Genomic DNA, 19,218 nt, shown 5'->3' with positions numbered 1-19,218 from the left:
TATTTCATATTTCATGTAGAAGCTGGCACAGAATTTGTATTAAGCTTATAAAAGTCTTGTTATTTAAATTATTCATGATAATTACTGCTAAAAAGTGGACTGGAATGTGTAGCAAGGAGATTCACTTTCTCTGGCAACTGAAACTCAGATAATCTGGCAAGTGTAGGCCATACATATCAGAGGGAAAAACAGGACTACTGGGGGAAAAAGATGTAAACTCAACCATTCCTAAGTATGTTTTTAATCAGAATTTCCCCAGTTGTAATTGCTGTTTTATGGAAATTATCTGCCATTACAAGAAATCAATTTCTAAGCATGTTTTGTCAGCCAAAAAAAGACCAGAAGAATAAATAGTTACTGCACATTTTTTTGGAAAACTAGGGACTGCAACAAACTGATTGTTACCTTTCCCTTCCAGCACAGCTTTAAAATACAAATTTCCCTGAAAAACTAAAGTCTCACTAGTTATTTTAGAAGCTATATGAAGACCTACTCTGAAGAAATACAAGTCTACTTGCACAACTGTGTTACTACAAACAGATCTGAGACTCTTGTTAACAGTAAAACATCTGTCACTTTCCAGCACTTAATTTACATTTTGCTAGTAAGGACAGTTGTACATTTCCTAAGGAACAAGACAGGTTTTGTTTTCATTTCTTCTCCAAACCTTATCTGCCTGATTCACATGTGTCAAAACTTTGAGTTGCTAATAGGATGAAGGAGTGAGAAATTTTTACTAAAACAATTTGAAGGGAATGTGCAATTTTCCAGATTTCTACTGAAAAATTAAAGAATTAAATAGAAACGCAGATGAATTGACAGCACCTACTCAGTCTACCCTGATCCTCACCTGATTCAGCTCAAAATTTGAATTTGCCCATTGAGTCCAGCACAGAAAGTAGCCTACAGCACCCCAGAAATTCTATCTGCAAACACCTTACCTTTTTTGGTTCTGCTTTGGCCTCTAAGCCTCCTGCCACTGGTAACTGCTTCTTAAGTTCTTCCAGCTGAGAGGTTAATGATGCAATCTTGGCTTTGTTCTGCAGCTTCAGCTTGGAAAGCTTGGCATCAGCAGATTCCTTCTCCTCCTAAAAACATCAAAGTCACGACAGACTAAATTAGTTACACGGACAACTGCCTCCTTCAATTCTTCCATTAAAAAAAAATGAGAGAGGGAGAAATCTGAAGGGATTAACAAAAAATGTCTTCCCTGAAGAGACATTACGATGTTTCATTTTCATTATTTAAATATTCTCTTCTTTATCTGAATTATCTGCACATGATGATTATTACTGTATAGAATTCAAAACCTTATTATATAAATTTCCCTATTTTTTTCATAGCTATACAAATTCTAGGCTTGACTTTTTAATGAGAAAAAATATTTTTTCATAAAATACAAAAAGACAGACACCATCATGATTGTGTAAAATCTCCTCTTTTTTTTTAGAGAACTCAATACACAATGGGTTTTAAAACATGCAGTATTTTAACACGTGGCTGTTCACACTAACAGATATAAAGGGCAAAAAAAATCTCACCTAGGAAGAGATCAACCCTATGACTTTTTTAAAAAGAGTAACAAGCCCCCCAAAAAAAACCTTCAGGATATTAGATATAAATTCCTTCTAGCTCAATCCTGGAACAGAACACACACTGGGAACACCCAGCAATGTCCAGACCCCAGAATAGCTCCTTGTCACCATCTCAGAGCTGCTGTAACAGACCAGAAGCTTTCAAAACATGACAAAAAGGACTGAAGGGGGATTTTAAACAATGGTTATTACATGAACACACGCTCAGTACCTTTAACTGGAGATCTTTGCTCCGGAGCTCAGCATCCTTCTCCCTGACAAGCTCCTTGAGCTGTGCCAGCAGCTGCTCGGTGCTCGTCAGCTGCTCTGTCAGATCCGTCACCGCCGCACTTCCCACATCCCCAGAGGCTGCAGCCTGTGGAGACCCAAGGAATGTTCAGCCTGGGGAGATCCAGGGTGCCTCCCAAAAGCCAAATGGGGCACACTGCACTGCTCCTCACATGCCTGCACTTCGTGTCTCACTTCATTACAATGGTCAGCAAATGCAATGCTAAAGCTTCCATGGGTTATATATACTTACAGTAGGCTCGTTTTACCAGGCCACATGGAATTCTAAACCTTATGAGCTGCTTTAGCAATATTGGCTTCAAATACAGCAAAACCATCCAAGCATTCTAGGTATGAAAACCTGAACTTCCTCATTCCCTTGATTTGTGTGGTGACAGCCAGCTAAATAAAATAAACACCCATAAAATATTGATATTGAACCTACTCTACCCAAAGATACCCTGAGGATGGAGCTTATGTAACTCCTACAGATGTTTCCTCAAGGCAGGATAAGCAGAGTAAGGATAAACACAACAGCTGTGGAAGGAACGAGAGATTAAACATCAAGGAGATAAGAAACAAGGACACAACCCGACTTTTAGAGCCCTAGAACTGTCATGGTAAAACTAGTCAAACAAGTGCTTTAGAAAAGAAAAAATACATATAGTTAGTGTATAAAAAATGAAAGATTCTCTGTGTCAGAGAGTCTTAAAAGGATATTAATAGTAATTCAGTACTTACTGCTGTTTTGGAAGGAGAATCATCTCCGCTACCCCATTTCCACATATTCCACGATGGCTATGGAAAAATAAATGAAATAATACCACAGTAAGTATCAGGGACTCAAATAACTGTAATTAATTCATACTTCTATGTATCTCCTTGTGAAATGCTTGAGCGTGATTTGCTCAGTTCCGACAGCACCTCTATCTCCACTATACCACCAGTTGTTGAGAAATAACACTTCTCATTATGTACAAAATATGCATAACATGCCTTTTCTAAAAACTGTCATTCAGTAAAATACCAATACTTCCAAAAATAATTCAGAGAAGACTTTAAAGAGCAAATGCCATGAAGTATTATTCTGCACAGCTGCCTCTCCAACATATAAATAGAAGACACAAATCACATATAGTTTGCTAATATTTAACCCGACCTTAAACCCTGCCTATCACTTCAGGAAAGCAGAGATTACATCAACACAGATTTCTAAAAAAATCACACATTAAGGCTAAAACCATTAAATAACATCAAGCTGCTTGAATTGCTGTGACTGCTGCTTATCTGAAAAGTAAAACCATCATTGCACCTGCTCACTAATTGTCGCTCTCAATTAGCAACATCCAGAGGAAAATTATGTGTCCTTCCCATTCTGTATTACAGACTTGTGAACCACACGTTCACAGAGCAGGCCTGAGTTTGGAAAGCAGGTCATAGTAAGCACTAGCACACAGCTTATCTTTGAAAGAATGCAGCCTGATAGAAGAGGCTGCCTTTAAAGCAGTTCATCACTCCAAAGCTTAACCCAGGAATCACAGACTGCAGCCCACATCACCTGCAATTCCAGACTGGATCCTCCTAAGGATCTCTCCTAACATTACAATCAAACAAGCCATGGGTGTGGGGATGGGAATTGCAGAACCTTTAAGTAAACCCTCCTCTCATAACTACTGCAGAGCTGTAACATCCAACCTGTCCCCAGTGAAAAGCTCACTTGCAGGCACACCAAAGGGTTACCCAGGTACAAAGAGGCCAGAATGACTAACTAGATGGAACACAGTGGTGCATTTGTAAATATTTCAGCTCATTTCCACCTCTGACTGACAGAATCATTTTGCTGGTCTCACTTGCCAGCATTCTTACCCAAATACCTCAACTGCTCCTTCCTGGTGTTTTTTTATTTACATCAGTGACACTAAACACTGACAAGTTTTCCAAATCAAGTTGGGAAACAAAACTGATCAGGCTTTTCCTACCTGGCATAAAATCAACCAAGGTTTGCTTTTTTCCTGGGGTACAGACAGCAAGTTAAAGCTACAATCTCTCAACTCTTTAACTTCCACAACTTCCATGAGACACAACAGATGCTGCTTAATTTTACAAAACAACTTTCTCTTCATGCTCAAAGTACAACTGAGGTTTCAGTTCTGATCACAACAGAATGTTACCAAAAAAGAAAAGCCCTAGTGGCAGCTTTGCCTTCCTAACTTATCCCCTACCAGCTGCAGCCAAATCCAGCTAAAAAAACCCTAATCTCATATTATTCATCTGGGCACTTTCCAGCCTCCTCAGTCCCCTGAGTCAGGGACCACAGGGCCGAGCACCAGGGGCACATTACAGATTTGGGCAGCAGCTCATTCCAGCTCTCACTACTGAGGAAGGTGATGGCAGTCCCCTCCCTCCCCTCTGCCACAGGCCTACAGCAGAAAAACAAACTGTGTAACAACTCAGCTAAACCTAATATTATTTTAAACCCATTCCCCAAAATAATTTGGTGTTGGCAACAGATCCACTGAAAGAAAAACATTTTTATTTGTTTTCTCCCAGTACCTGCACACTTTTGCTTTTAACTACCAAGATGCTGGCTCTTTTGCTGAACAAATTAAATTTGTTTCCAAGAGATCTGTGCCATATATGAACTAAAAGCTCCTGCACAAAACCTTGGCCAAAATCTGTACAAACATACAACACACAGCACAAACTGAAGCAGTGTTAACCAAACCACACACACCCTGTAAAAATATCTTGAGACATCATATAGCTATTACTTGAATCTGTTATAAACACGATCTCTTAGTCACACTGACCACATTTAAATATTAATATGAATTGTTACTTATTTTCCATACTAAATATATATATATAAAAAATACAAGGGAAGCATTATTTTGCAAGAGTGACCCCAGTGGAGAAACCGCAGATCAGAGCAGCGCAGGTGCATGTGGGGCATAGAGAATTCGAAAGAGTCATTTCCACCCTTTCCCACATTTCCAACCCCTCCTGCCCGGCTCCATCAGCGCCCGGCAATGGGAGTGCACGACCCCCCGACCCCCCAACCTCCCCCGCCTTCCCCCTCGGGGCTTCCGCGGGGCGGGCTCGCATCGGCCGAGGCCCGGGCGGGCCTGCCGGCGGAGGGCAGGGGTTTTGCCGTGGCCGCGATGTCCGCACTCACCTGCGGGCCGGCAGAGGGGCGGCCGCGATCCCCGAGCCCGCCGAGCCCCCTCAGCCCCGACGCGGCCCCGTCGCCGCCGCCTCTGCGGCCCCGAGCCCCGGCCGCGCCCACCGGGAGCGGCTCCGCCCCCGCCGCAGCGCCCCCTGCCGGCGGGGAGGACCGCCCGCCGCCCGCCCGCCGCTGTGGGCCGGAGCCCGCCTGCTGTGCTGGAATTCCCAAACTTTTTTCCCATTTTTCCGTGAGGAAGCAGGGACCTACAAGCCAGACATGCGTCTCCCTACACAATTACCACGTATTTATTAACTGCTCACCTGTTCCAGAGCCTCACCACCACTCTCACAGGAGAGAATTTCTTTCTAATGTCTACTCTAAAATCAACTTCCTTCAGTTTAAAGCCCTTACCCCAAGGCCTTGGTTCCAGGTTAGACTCTCCTTTAGTTTGTTACATTTACACATGAGCAATGCCAAAGTCTCCAGTAAAATTCCACCAGCTCAGTACATTGCAGTTGTATAATATAATTAAGAGATATTTATAAATAAATATAATTTCATTTTCATTTTCATACTAGAAAACATTTTCATTCTAGAGAAACTGGCTGCTGTATTATTAGAAAAGAGCGGTTTTATAACAATAGTTGCATTGATCTCACTTTCAGGGAGAGGAATGGATTGAAAATCCTTTTTCTACGCAGAAAAAAAAGAAAACCACCTCCAGCTTGCTATAGGGTAAAAGATGCAGGTACAAAAGGAAGCTGTGCCTCGTATCTGACACCAGCAGCATTTATAGTTTGCATTTTGTAATCTTTTAGATAGTCCTTTTATCTCTGTGCAAATTGCAGATTTCTAGAGATAACTGGCACTGGGTGGGTTCTGGGCTACAGCCCCACCACTCCCCAGACAAGCATCACTTCATTCCACAGAACAGAGAATAAACCTCAATTCACAGGGTCCTACAGCGTTACCATGCCAGGGAGCAGGAAAGAAGAAACCCATCAGACTTTAAAAGTAATTTGATTTCAAGATGTGGCCGTGTCATTTTAATCTCTTTAATCTTTTCCTTGTGCAACACTCTTAACATTGTTCCTGTCAGATGGGAGCTAAACAGTGCCACTGTTCGTGTTCTCACCCAAGCCCTGACCACTTAGGAACATGACAGCTGATGATGATGGGTGCCTGAAGATCCCTGCAAGACTTTGGCATCTCTTGAAATAGGAGTCTTAGCATGGAGTGAACTCCAGAACCGCAGGCTTGCACGTAGCACAGAGCACTCCTTGGAGAATGCTCTAGAGAATAGGATTTCAGTGGTTTGCAGCAGTCTCCAAAACCAATTCCATTGTAAATCTGACCACAACATCCATCCCTTCAAGCTGTAACCTTTGGGATTTTATCCCCATCCTGTAGTGTCTCCGTAGCTTTTCTCCAAACCTGCCCCACAGCAGCATCTCTGAATACCTGTGAGAGAGGAGAAAACAGCAGTGCTGGTGCTTCACTCCCATCCCTATCTACCAAAATGGTGTGAGGGGCTGGTTTGAACTGTGTCAAGCACCAAACCAACCCTGTGGAGTGAGGAATGGTGAAGCTGTCATTCCTGAACAGCACGAGAGGGCCATGAATAACTCAGCTGGACTCACAAGGTGCTGGGGTATGGGTTCAGAAGCATCTAAATCAATTCAAGACTGCTTATCCCTTAAATAGAACCAACACTGGATCACATGCAGAGATTTCCTTATTTGGGAGGAGAACTTTGCTCCAAACCCTTTTGTTTTTACTCATTCCACTTAGGAGGAAGAAACCAAAAGTATTTTTAATTTGCCCTTTCCTAGACTCCAGGACAGTTTTCCCTATGCTGTAAGTCGTCATAGCGATAAAAACAGTATCATCTGCAGGTCTTCATTTTATCCCAATGTATAAAATATTCTTGGAAGGATGGAAGGGAGATGACAGCACACTTCTTTTGGGGATCTCACAGCCAATCAGTCACTCCCTTCTCCTCCTCTGAAATGCAGAATGGTGTTAGCACTGTGCTGTTAGTGCAATATTCACCTTGTGAGGAGTCAGAAAGTGCAGTGTGCTTGTTTCTGCCTCAATAAACATGGGGATCTCACAGACAAGGCTTTCTTGGATGTTTAGGCACAGCCAAACTCCCCTGCTGTGATGCCAGCTTAGGACTGACTGTATTTACCAGTGAGATCCAAGCCCTTGGAGACACAGAGAGACTCAGACACATTAAACTCTCTTCCAGCAGGAGGAACACCACTGTTGTTCAATGCATTTAATATTTATATTACAGCAGTATCCAGATGCCCCAGTTAGTGCAACAGAGAGGTATTTAATGTGCAGCTCTTTGCTGGGACTATTCTGTTATCTTAGCTATTCCTTTTTACAAAATAAAGCTGCTCACTGGTCAGCCTCCTCATTCCTCTCACACCAAAAAGCAGTGGGAGGAAATTGCTTGCTCTGCCTGTCTGTTTTTTCCCCATTAATCTGCTTCTTTTCACAATTTCCTGCATCCTGAAATGACAGGGAGACATCCCACCTCATCTTTGATGAGGGATGGTAAAACTAGAAAAAGATTTCGCACAGAATAAAGCCAAATTCTTCTCAACCAGGTGTATCAGCTCCACATTCCTACCAGTACCAGGAGGCTCCCAAGCTCTCTCCATGCCCAAGTTCAAGTCAAAGGACACCTGGTCACCACCATGAGGACTTGGAGGAGAAATTCATGCTAAAAACAGATCACAAAAATGAATTCCTGCTGTTGCTGAAGCTTCCATTTGTTACCTTCTCCTTCTTGTTCCTATATAACTTGTGTGTGCCCCCCAAAAAAGAGACTCCTGGTTATAAGAGCACCTGAGAAGTAGATGCGGGGAAGAATATTCTTAGATGATCAGATGATCATTAGTACATAAATGATGTGTAGTGGCATTAAAAGTACATCAAATGATGGGGTTTTAGTCATGCCACTAATGCAGAACAGAGCAAACCACTCAGATAATTACAAAATAAAACCAAAGCAACCCCGGCAACAGTGACAAGTTACCCAGCACTCACTGCAGGGGGCAACAGACACCTTGCACAGCCACTCATCCCGAGTTTATTCTGCATTATCCTGGGTCTTAGAGGACACAGCTGAACCACACACAATGTCTGGCTGATATTCCCACTGAGGGAGGCCCAAAGCCAGGAGTCCCTGGGTTTCAGGCACCGCTTTGTGACACCCACCCCAAAGGCTGGGAATCACCCCAGGCACCAGCAGAGGCTGGGGGCTGACCCGGGGAAAACAGCTTTGCAGAGGACTTGGGAGTCCTGGTGGACTCAGAGTTGAACAAATTTTAATATTTTAATACTTGAACTAAAGTGTTCATGTCCCTCTTGGTTTTAATGGCCCTCTTTGTGGACTGGCCAGCAAATCTGGGCATAACACAGCAGCAGCAGGGGGAGAAATGCCAAAGTTCAAGGAGCAGCCACTATTCAACAACCAGCAGGAGAGAGCTCAGCAGTCAGCACAGCCAGACTCAGAAAATGCAAACCTTACAGGAATTAAATCATGTTCTGGTTGATCTTTACAAAAATAAAGTTACACATTTAAAACACAAGGACTCATTGCTTAGGCTGCTTCTAGAAGAGAAACAAAGTATAATTTAGACACAGTGTTCAAGGTTATCAAAAAAGAAATAGTAAAAATGATTGCTTGAAGATTAGACGTGCAAAATACAGAGCTTCTTTTTGCACTTAAAAAAGGAGAATATTTTATGTATGCAGGCCATACGGCAATGAAAGAAGTTTAAAATCTCAAAAAAATACATTGACAATATTATAGAGAAAAATGCTGCCATCAGGATAATTTAAGCATAAGGAATCTATCACCTTGTCCAACAGAAGATACCTCTCTGCTACAAACCTTTCCCCAATTTATACTGAGTCAGTGCTTTAATACTTTTTCACCAGAAACAAGCCTGAGTTTGACAAATGGTGCTGCAGCAATGGAAAAAGTCATTGTGCAGAAATTGCTGTCTTCCAGTGTCTGTTTTTAATCAGGTGGGAAATAAAAATAAGGAAGGAGAGAAGTCTACTTGGAACCTGCTGAGTCTCTGGATGGTTAGCACGGATGCACATTCCATGGAAACAACTGGAGTCCTATCCAGCTTTAAATACCAATAAATCACCACACACTCCACATTCTTCTTTTTTGACATTTTTACTTATCAAAGACAGGACAACTTCTGTATTTAGAGTGATGGGAGAGATCCCAGGACACTTTCACAGCTACAATAAGCTAAACCAAAAGGTACATTGTGGATTACATCAGGGATTTGGAACAACATCCTTTTGTGACTGGTGTCACTGGTGTCACGAGCACAAGTGAGGGTCCTCAGGAAGAGGATATGCCATTGGCAATGGACACAACTCTGGCAAGGATATGCCAGCAACTCCAGAAGAAGAAAAAGGAGGATCTGGCATCCCACCTGACTGAGAGGATCCCCAGGTACCAGAGATGTCCAAAGGTCTGTCTCCACCATGGAACAGAGTAATGTAAGTATTTCAGAATTTGACCTCTCACACCTACAGATGGAGCAGGAATTATTCATGCTATATAAATACACACCTTTGCTGTGCATTGGCATTTATGGAAAGTTCTGCAAGATCTTAATACTCTTAGGTGGAAGCTTGAAGGGTTAAGTTTACATGTCGCTGTTTTCAACAAAACCCAAAAGTTAACTAGGTGGGGAAGTAAACTACATGTGCCATTTCAACTCCTTAGCATTTTATAATTGATTTTGAGTATACCAATAAATACTCAGTGCAAAGCACATGCTCACTTAAAATCCTAAGCATGGATAATATATGAGGAAAATCCAAAAAGAAGCTATCACATGTTGTCTACATGCTCACAGAAATATATATATTTAAAAAAAAAAAAGAGAAGAGTTTCTGACTTATAGCAATATTTTGGTTTTGGCTTAAGAAATGTAGATGCTTTCTCCCAAAATAACAGCACTTGACAAGGTTATATCATTGGCTTGTAGGAAAAAAAAAAAGGTACAGTGATGGGAACAAAGTGTTTACATGACTTGAACCTGAATATTTCCATATTCATCACAAAGACTGCAGCAAGGTACACTTATGATCCAACACTTCTTGTGAAAGCCACTGCTTGGTTTGTGACAAGGAGGATCCAAAGCAAAACATATCAAAACCCACAGAAATGCCAACTAAAAATAATGACAGTTTATGGGACAGGAAAAAATGACAGTTTCCAGCAGAAAAGCTGTAGTGTTCCTTCTCCTTCACCCACTGGAGTTTGCCCAGGTTTCCACAAGGTAATATGATTTCACTAGAGCTGATCTTCCCCAAGAGCAGAGGGACAGATCAAAACACACAGAATAGAACAGACAGAACCTTGGGAAACAACTTAAAATTACTCAGGAATGTTTCTGCCTATGGACTGGAGCTGAAAATATGCTACATAGAAAAGAGTTAATGTTTTTGAGTAACTCATCTTGAAAAGACTGCTTACAAATCAGGATTATTACAGGAGCATCCACAACATGGCCATTACAGAAGCAATACTGAAGGCTGCTTTGTTAACCCCAGTAATTGCACTCTCATTGCACAGGTCATGTTGGCAGCAAAAGAATTCAAAATTATCCAACAGGAAGGAATCAGCAATTTCATTTACATTGCACTGGGATGTCTTCCAGCAGGAGAAAGTTCTCAATTTACCTATGGAACAAAAAAAAATTAAACAGATTAAGAGAGCATTGACAGTAACACCGCTTTTGGTACTGAGAGAGAAGCAGTGCTCAGACTGCCACTGTTAGAGAATAAAACTGTGAGGAAGAAGGCAAAGCTCAATCTGTGTCAGGGCCCATGGTGTAAACACAGAAATTGGATGGAGGCCTTGTGGTCTGTGTTGCCATGGCATCGGGGGGCAGTGGAGGGAGGCAGAAGCTGCATGGTCTGGTTCTTCGAATCCACACCCAGAAATGTTGCACAGATCCAGCATGAACCTCCTACCAAGAAATATTCTGTACAAAGAGTGGAAGGTTGGGCTACAGTCCCACCCACAGCACTCTGCGCAGCAGTGGCTAATAAGGTATAAAATGTACCCCCAATTTCGTAGCAAACTGGAAATAGAATTTGACATGAAATTTCAGGGACAGATCACTGGGCTTGGCCTCTCACCCTCCCCAGAAAAGACACTTTTTGTAAAGTCTTGTGTCTTGCAGTTCATGGGCCATTTGTGCCCCCAGCATCAGCCCTACAGTTTTATTTTTGCCACAGCCATGCACTTCCTTTTTTAAGTAAGTTCAAGTGTTTAGAAGTTTTCAAATTTGCTTTCACTAGGAAATTAGCTGTGTGTATCCAATTTACCCACTGGGAAATACAGGGTGGAGCTTGAGTGATACCTGGCATCATCAGCCAGCTCAGCCTGCATTCACAGAACCATTTAGGCTGAACAAGACCTCTGAGATCATCAAGTCCAATCTGTAACCCAGCACTGCCAAGCCTTCCACTAACCCCAGGTGCCACATCCACATGGCCTTTAAATCCCTCCAGAGATGGGGACTCCAGCACTTCCCTAAGCAGCCTGAGCCAGCACTTGACAGGGGTCTCACTGAAAAATGTGCAGAAGACAGAGCTGGCAGAGTAGATAAGGGTGGTAAAACACCCTTATGTCCTTGTTGAGAGGGGTGGTGGATGTCCCATCCCTAGAAACATTCAAGGCCAGACACTGAGCAACCTGATCTAGTTAAAGATGTCCAACCTGAGACACAAATCACTTCGCCCTCAGGAAAAGAGAATTTATTTTAATAGTGTCAATTCATAAACGACTGAGCCATTCATCTGCAGCTTTATTTTGTGGGCTACACATCCTTTTTCTGTTTTCATAGAGTAACAACTTGTATTTGAAATTCAATGCTGTCTTTTTTTTTTTCCAGCTCCCTTGTGTGGGTTCTTGTTTGTTTGCTTGCTTATTTTTTAAATCTGGATATACAGCTATCTATGTACATGCTTGTGCAGCTACAACTCACATATTTAAATCATTACATTATTGCTGGGATATAAACATGACCATCAAGAGTATTTGCAAGTTGCTTTTGACTGAGGCTGAGATATGCATACTAGGGCCAGATTAGAGGTGTCCAGGCAATGAAAGCTGATCCAAGTGGGTTTATTTTAGGTCTGGGAGACACTGTACATACCAAATTTTAACTGCAAGCAAGTGTCTTCAGTCGTTAAGCATGTGCTGTTGGTCCTGCACAGGGTAGGGCTGTTGTCACAGTGGTAACATCTTAAGGCACAACCTAAGACAACAAGGGTTTATCTTCACTGAGTAATAAGCTACTGAGACAGCAGCAGCATTAAAAAGTAAAAAAAAAAAAAAAAAGAATAATCACTTATCTGCATCTAATTGTCACTAATCATATCCCTGGTTGTTAAGCTCAAGACTTCAGCTAAAATTGTTACACTCAAGACTTCAGTTAAAATTGACAAGCTTATATCAGTGCAACAATTGAAGCTGGCAATTTTGATAGGCACATCTTGAAGCATGCATTTATGTCACTTTTAAAAACACCATTATCTGCCTGCAGAACAAGGTACTCATTTGCTCCTTTTATCTGCTCTTGAAGACTGCCTTTTCCAGGCAATGACAGATACTTGCAGCTGAGTTGTATTCTATCCATTTTTTTAATTCCATCTCCTTTCCCTCTCATACTACACACTAGTTTCCAATTCACATAAGAGGAATCCCATTTTCTAACAGCAAAGTACCAGTTTTCTGTTGTGTTAAGCAGCACCACATCCTACCCCGATTCTCTCTCCTGAGAATCTCCTGTTCTGATTGTCTTGATCCAAGACAATCAGAACAGAAACTGAGCACTGCTTCTGACAGGGTTACTGACATTTCCCACAGTGGTATTAACTAACCCAGGCCTTTCGCACTGTTTTTCCTCCCTCTGACATGATTTTCCATGATTTTCTCAGCCTCTGCCATAACATTAAACCACTAAGTCCCTCTCTTCTACTCACCAGAGCCACAAAAAGCAATCAGAACAATGCAGGAGGTCAGCAGGATGCAGTTCATCTTGGTCATGCTTCTTCCCTAATCTGAGGGTATAAAGAGGTAATAGAAGTTTATTCTATTTAAAAGCAAAGTGCCTGGTGATGAACTGAGGTTTCAAGACTTGTTTCAGTATAAAACTGAAAGCACTGTCCGGAAGAAACAGGGAAACACAAGAGAGAAAAATAACTGCACTTTCCAAGGGAGGATTTTTATTCTGAGAACTGATATTTGAGCCCTGACAGGCTCACATGGGTCTCCTCTCTGATTACACCATTCATCAGGCCTCCCAATTTCTCACAGCTACAAATACACCTAAGAAAAAGAAAGGTCTCAAATGCTTTTTCTCTTTTAGCAATTTCCCAGTAACCCTGGAGCCAGACTGCTCTCCTTTCTCCTCTCTCATGGGGTTGCAAGAGGTTTGGCTGCTCTGCAGGAGCTTTTGCCTCTCCTCTCCCAAAATTTCTCCCTCTCACTGAGGGACTGACACAGGCAATAACTCACCAAGTGCCTGCAGCAGTGGCTCAGGTCTCCATGGCTGCTGCAGTCCGTAGGCAGCAGTGAGAGGGGAAGGTCAGGAATTTTTTTAACATAGGCAGCTCCAAAGCAGGAGTTCTCAGACAGATTTCTGCACACAGGCTCTGCACTACAATCACAGCTCCTACTGAAAAACCTTTGCTACTGCAGAGTGGGATATTCTGAGGAAGCATCAAGCAGACACAGGAGGGAGAGAGGGACTGCACATGTGCTAGGAGAACATGATTTGTGTTTGTCTTTAAAGCATTTGAATGCCAAGTGGCATTCAAAGTTCCAAAATATTAAAGGTATTCAGATAACAAGTTTTACATCCAATGAAAATGTAGTGAAACTGTCACTGCTCTTAATTCTACCTGCAACTATAAAATTTTAGCATGGCAGACCTTAACCATTTTAGGATGGAGCTTTTTCCTCCCAGGACACTGACTGTGGACTTGACAAGATGGGTTCACAGCAAAAAAATATTTAAATGCTTCTCAACCTTAAGTCTAGTTAATTTTTCTACTGACAAAAGGCCCCAAACCTCATCAAACAAAAAAACCAAACCTATCCAAAAGAACCTTAAGAAAACTCATTCAATTACTAAAAACCCCAACCTGCTCTCTTTTTTTCTCCTCTCTGTATGACTTACTGTTGAGCGGAGGGGAAACTATAAAAAACAAACCCATAATGTGCAAGATGAGCTTATTTTCTGGGGCAAACAACTTTGCAAGAAGCCTTTCAAGGCCAGAGGATTGTTCCACAGTGATGTGGATCTACAGCAGCTCTGTTAAGTCTGGTGGTTACAGCAAGAGCCCTTCTAGACAGCAAGCAGAACCACCCTGGGAATCTCTCCATCTTCCCAGAGTCCTCAGTCACCCATGTGTCAGCAGACAAAAACAGCTTTGCCTTTTAGCAACACTAAGTCATGACCAGCATAAATATAAGGCAGAAGAATAAAAATCATCAGACCCAGAAAAACAGTAGTAATTCAATGCATCTGTTTCTGGGAAAATAACTGTTTCTGTGTGTTTTCAGAATTGTGTAATCGGGAAATTCCGACCTTTGAAAAGCAATTACTATATCTATAAACAGCAATTCACAACGTGGCTTAGAAGAAATTAAAGGAGAAAACGCCTCCTAAAATAAATTTTCCAAATTAGTCGTATCAGTCAAGCATCCGACCCATCTCAATGACAAGAAACAGCAAACAGTGCGGAAGGCTCAGCGCCCGGTTGTGAAACAGAATTTCTCTGCAGTCCCGCCTGGGAGGAGGCAGGCGGACAAGACCCGCTGCTGCTGTCATCGCAGATGCCAGCATGGGGGAAAGGGGAAAGGACAGGGGGAAGGGGACAAGGAGCCGCATCCCCGCAGGGAGCGGCTCAGCCCGTGCCGTGCCCGGACGCGGCGGGGCAGGTGTCTCCTGGCCGCGTTCCACGGCCGAGCGCGGCCGCTCCGTCCCTCGGCCCCGCGCCCGGCCCGCGCAGCGCAGCGCACTGCGGTGCGGCCGCCCGCAGTGACTCAGGGCACGGCCCCGGCCGGAGCACACCTGCCCCGGGCCGAGCACGCAGTTCCACCCAAACGCTCCACGCGGCTCCCGGGAAACGCCGCCTTTCTCCCGCTTTCTGCCCCCTTCTCTCTCCCGCAGCGGGACCTGCGCGCTCTCCCCGCGGCCACCGCTTGGCCTCGCCGGGCTCCCGGCGCTGCCGCCACTGCTCCGGGCTTGTCCCGCTCACCTTCCCCGGGCAAATCCTGCCGTGTGCGGCGATGCGATGCGATGCGATGCGACGCGATGCTGCCTCGGCCGGTGCTGCCTCTCCCGGCGGTGCCGCCTCCGGGGCGGGGCGGGGCGGCGGCCGGGAGCCGCTGACGGAGCCGAGGCGGGAGACGCGCTCCCTCGGGCCGGGCGGCGGCCGGGAGGTTCCTGCGGGCTCCGTGGTCCCACCGGCCGGGAAGGCTTCCAGGAACGCTTGCAGGAACGCGTGTGCCACCCTCCCTCACGCGTCATGTGGCCATGCCTGCGGCTATCGCCACTTTGGGGTTGGAAGGGAACTTCAGGACCATTCGTTCCTGGCACGGGCAGGTGCGAAAAGTGCATATATGGCTCTGCGCAGATATTTACTATATGTTATGGTGTATAGATTAATAATGTTGTATTAACATTTTAATAGTATGGTAAATGTAGTTTTGTAGTTAAAATGTAGCTTTTGTAGTTAAAATAGAAATTATGTATGTGGGATAGTTTTTTTAAGAGAGGAATGAGGTAATTGCACTAGTTAGCAGCTAGACACCTAAATCTTTCAGAGAAAAAGAATTTATTGTTCTCTTATCAGAAGAAACAAACTTCTCCCGCCTCACTCAGCCCTGAAGACACTATCAGGATTAAGATAAAGTTGACACTGACCAGACAGAATCCTTTGTTTCAATGAAATTTATGCATCATGTATGAAGTGTATGAATATGCAACAGGCTATTGCTTTTGAGGGTTAATCCTCTGTTAACGTGGGTCCTTTCTTGGGCTTATTTTGTCCAGAAAGAGGAACTGGATCATCCGTAACTCTTTGTTCTTATTGTCTCGTATTGTCCTAATCCTAATTGTCCAAATTTTTATTACTCTAATTTTATTACTATTTTTGTAACTATTTTATTACTATTAAACTTTTAAAATTTTAAAAACAAGTGATTGGTGCTTTTCACAGCAGGGACACCTTCCACTATCCCAGGTTGCTCCAAGCTCCATCCAACCTAGCCTTGAGCACTTCAAGGATGGCCACAGCTTCTCTAGGAAACTTGTGTCAGGGCCTCACCATGCTTTGATTAAATGATTTCTCCCCAATAGCCCATCTAAATCCACCCCATCACTTAAAATCCATTGCCCTTTGCCCTGTCACTCCAGGCCTTTGTCCAAGGTCCCTTTCCAGCTTTTTTGGAAGCCCTTTAGGTACTGGAAGGTGCTCTAAGGTCTTCCCAGATACCTCATGGTATGAATTAATAGACAAATGAAAACAGTGAAGGGTTTTAGAACACACAAAGGAAAAACCAGGAGTAGAAAGTGGTATGTTCCTCCACAGGTACCTGAATCTAGATTTAAACATTCAACCCAGGAAAACATTGAACAGCAATAGAAATGAGGACCTCAAAATTATTTTACTAATATTTAGATGCATGCTATCTAGGAAAAAAAAGGTTCAGTGCTGACTTGAGGACAATATGAAATAACCATAAAGCTACCAGTTTTATTTTAAAAAGATTCTTAGATTTATTTTTTATTCTATTTATTTACTAAGCTTAAAGCAAATCCTAAATCATTCAGAATTTACATCAGATTCTCTTGATGTGTTGATTATCAGGCAGCTCAGTATATTTTCTGTCTAAAAGATTTTGCCTGTTTGAGCCATAAATAAGAAAGGGATGTAAGATACTTGTGGATTATTGGATGCAGCTTATTAAATGAGAATCCCCTCAATTATTATGATAGAAAAAAAATCCATATTAATTCACTTAGCTGAGGAACTGGGAACAAGGAACTTCAGCCACAGCTGAAGTTTTCCTTTCCCAAAATCTGGCAAGAGTCCCTCCAACAGAGCACACATGTACCTGTATCATCACTGATAAATGGTATTTGAAACTTGACCTGAATTTTGCACCTTCAATTCTTTGCATAAATTTTGAGAAATTAAAGAATGACAGAAACAAATAACACCAGAACACTGGAATAACTTGCATGGCAACTTTCAGTTGGGTTTCTTTATTTCGTTGGCTGGCACAGCACTTGTTTTTCTCTCTGTGATGCAGTGATGGCAAAGAAATCATGGCCAAAGGTCCCCTCCATGAAACCAATCAGCCAGCAAAATCCCACAAAAATGTTGAAGGAATCCTAAAGAACAATTATAAGGAGACTGTCAGCATAGGGACAGAAGAAGGCCCAGAGCAGGTGCATGTTTGTGTTGGATGTACCAGGGCTTCACCACAAGCTGAGTCACGGGTGTTCAATGAGGCTGGTTTTGGCTGGCCAGGTAAAGTCCTAACCAAGCACTAGAGTCAGATCTGAGCCAGGAGAAGGTGGCAGAGCTTCAGCTGAGCCTGCAGGAGGGTGGCTGAAGGGAAGGACATTCCTGTGATTCCAGTGACTACAGGAAGTGTTGGACAGCTGGAGGCACTGGAGTGACCCTGCCCCACACCTGCACTCGCCCAGAGCACTGAGGTGCTGTCTGCAGCAGTGGGAACTCGACTCAGCTCTCTCCTGCTGCTCAGTGAACATTCCCAGAGTCCAGCGGTGCTGCCAAACATCAACTCCATTGTTTTCCATTTCACATTGATTCCATGATTCACACTTCTTGGGAGGGGGGAGGAGAGCCACCGGCTTCAGTCCCACTTCAAATGCACATCATGAGGAGCTGCAGCACTGGTGCCAGCTCCAGGCAACCCACCCTCTGCTGAAATAGCTGCCTGAAGCAAAGAAACACCTTTTGGCCTGCTACAAACCCATTGGTGCTCAGGGCAGGGGCAGCAATCCCTTCATTCCCTGCCTTGTTGCCTCCTCACTCCAGACCCCCCTGCCACTGGCTGTGCCCAGAGCTGAGGCCTCAAACCCAGGCACAGCAGTGCTCAGGGGCTGACAGCACAGCACTGTCCTGGATCTTGACTTCCCCACAGAGAGTAAGAATTCCAGCTCAGAACCACTCCCCAAAAATGAGTGAAATTGCCAGCACTGTCCTGGATCTTGACTTCTCCCACAGAGAGTAAGAATTCCAGCTCAGAACCACTCCCCAAAAATGAGTGAAATTGCCAGCACTGTCCTGGATCTTGACTTCTCCCACAGAGAGTAAGAATTCCAGCTCAGAACCACTCCCCAAAAATGAGTGAAATTGCCAGCACTGTCCTGGATCTTGACTTCTCCCACAGAGAGTAAGAATTCCAGCTCAGAACCACTCCCCAAATATGAGTGAAATTGCCAAGAGTTGGCAGTGTTTGTTGTGTGGAGTCCCATGCCCTTGAGCTGATTCCACTGCACTAGAACATAGAGATTCTGGGAGGAAACTTCCCAAGAACAGCCTCCAACCATGAGGGTTTATCTGTCCCTGGAAACACACAGTGCACTGACAGCCCTGCAGTAAGTTCTATTTCCACTAAAACTTTCTTGTACTGCTCCTTGACAAAACTTTTGTGGAAATTTCTTATCCCTCACAGGTAATAGTGTGGTAATCCTCAAAAATCCTTGTGTTTTGGAAGCATTCCAGCAACTCAGTGTTGTTCAGACTCCTGTGAGGGACAACAGAAGCTGGTTTTCTTTCCGGAGATGTTTTGCCTAATGACTGTAATAGGGATCAGAAAAAATACTTGTTTTTCCACCTTCTGCCACTGTGGAAAATGGACCAGGAAAAGCTGAGTACATGAAGAATCCAACACCTGGACTTGCAAAAAAAAAAAAAAAAAAAAAAAAGAGAAATCTGGAAATTAGCCAATAATGGAAAATTTGAGTTGTAACCACAATTTACCTCATAAACCTACAATACCTGGCTGTCAAAAGAAAGAACTGATTACACCAGTGCTGGTCACAAAATTATTACTCAAGTCTTGGCAAAAACAGTCCCATG

At 43.4% G+C, this 19,218-nt stretch overlaps 2 protein-coding genes across 5 annotated transcripts in view; both read right to left on the bottom strand.

Moving 5' to 3' along the window:
• Nucleotides 1-5,133, bottom strand: part of LOC311155545 (uncharacterized protein) — a 34,637-nt gene extending 29,504 nt beyond the window's left edge. For all 3 annotated transcript variants that reach the window (XM_084208781.1, XM_084208783.1, XM_084208782.1), the window contains exons 1-4: nucleotides 5,038-5,133; nucleotides 2,604-2,660; nucleotides 1,807-1,950; nucleotides 942-1,088 (exon numbers count right to left, since the gene is read on the bottom strand). In XM_084208781.1, coding sequence (XP_084064907.1) covers nucleotides 942-1,088; nucleotides 1,807-1,950; nucleotides 2,604-2,648 — 336 coding nt within the window. In that variant the 5' untranslated portion in view covers nucleotides 2,649-2,660; nucleotides 5,038-5,133. The remainder of the gene's footprint in view (nucleotides 1-941; nucleotides 1,089-1,806; nucleotides 1,951-2,603; nucleotides 2,661-5,037) is intronic.
• A 4,122-nt stretch (nucleotides 5,134-9,255) lies between these two features.
• On the bottom strand, nucleotides 9,256-15,421 carry LOC311155298 (CD59 glycoprotein-like). Of its 2 annotated transcripts, none has more exons than XM_084208329.1 (4): nucleotides 15,358-15,421; nucleotides 13,075-13,152; nucleotides 12,246-12,347; nucleotides 9,256-10,761 (listed from the first exon to the last, which is right to left on the bottom strand). In XM_084208329.1, exons 2-4 carry the CDS (start codon nucleotides 13,136-13,138, stop codon nucleotides 10,568-10,570), a joined length of 360 nt encoding a protein of 119 aa, XP_084064455.1. In that variant the 5' UTR covers nucleotides 13,139-13,152; nucleotides 15,358-15,421; the 3' UTR covers nucleotides 9,256-10,567. The 2 variants fall into 2 exon arrangements, with proteins under 2 accessions (XP_084064455.1, XP_084064456.1); XM_084208330.1 differs by lacking the exon at nucleotides 15,358-15,421 and adding an exon at nucleotides 13,610-13,727.
• Nucleotides 15,422-19,218: the final 3,797 nt, after the last annotated feature.

Source organism: Fringilla coelebs, assembly GCF_963513975.1.
Source record: "Fringilla coelebs genome assembly, chromosome: 6".
Lineage (NCBI taxonomy): Eukaryota > Metazoa > Chordata > Aves > Passeriformes > Fringillidae > Fringilla > Fringilla coelebs.
This window is presented reverse-complemented; position numbering and strand designations above follow the sequence as displayed.

What these genes read in the sequence shown, in the direction of transcription:
- LOC311155298 (XM_084208329.1), bottom strand. Translation starts at nt 13,138, where the DNA reads ATGACCAAGATGAACTGCATCCTGCTGACCTCCTGCATTGTTCTGATT. An exon ending in GATTGCTTTTTGTGGCTCTG is followed by an intron (nt 12,348 to 13,074) that starts GTGAGTAGAAGA and finishes TTGTTGTCTTAG; the next exon opens with GTTGTGCCTTAAGATGTTAC. An exon ending in TTGCTTGCAGTTAAAATTTG is followed by an intron (nt 10,762 to 12,245) that starts GTATGTACAGTG and finishes TTTGTTCCATAG; the next exon opens with GTAAATTGAGAACTTTCTCC.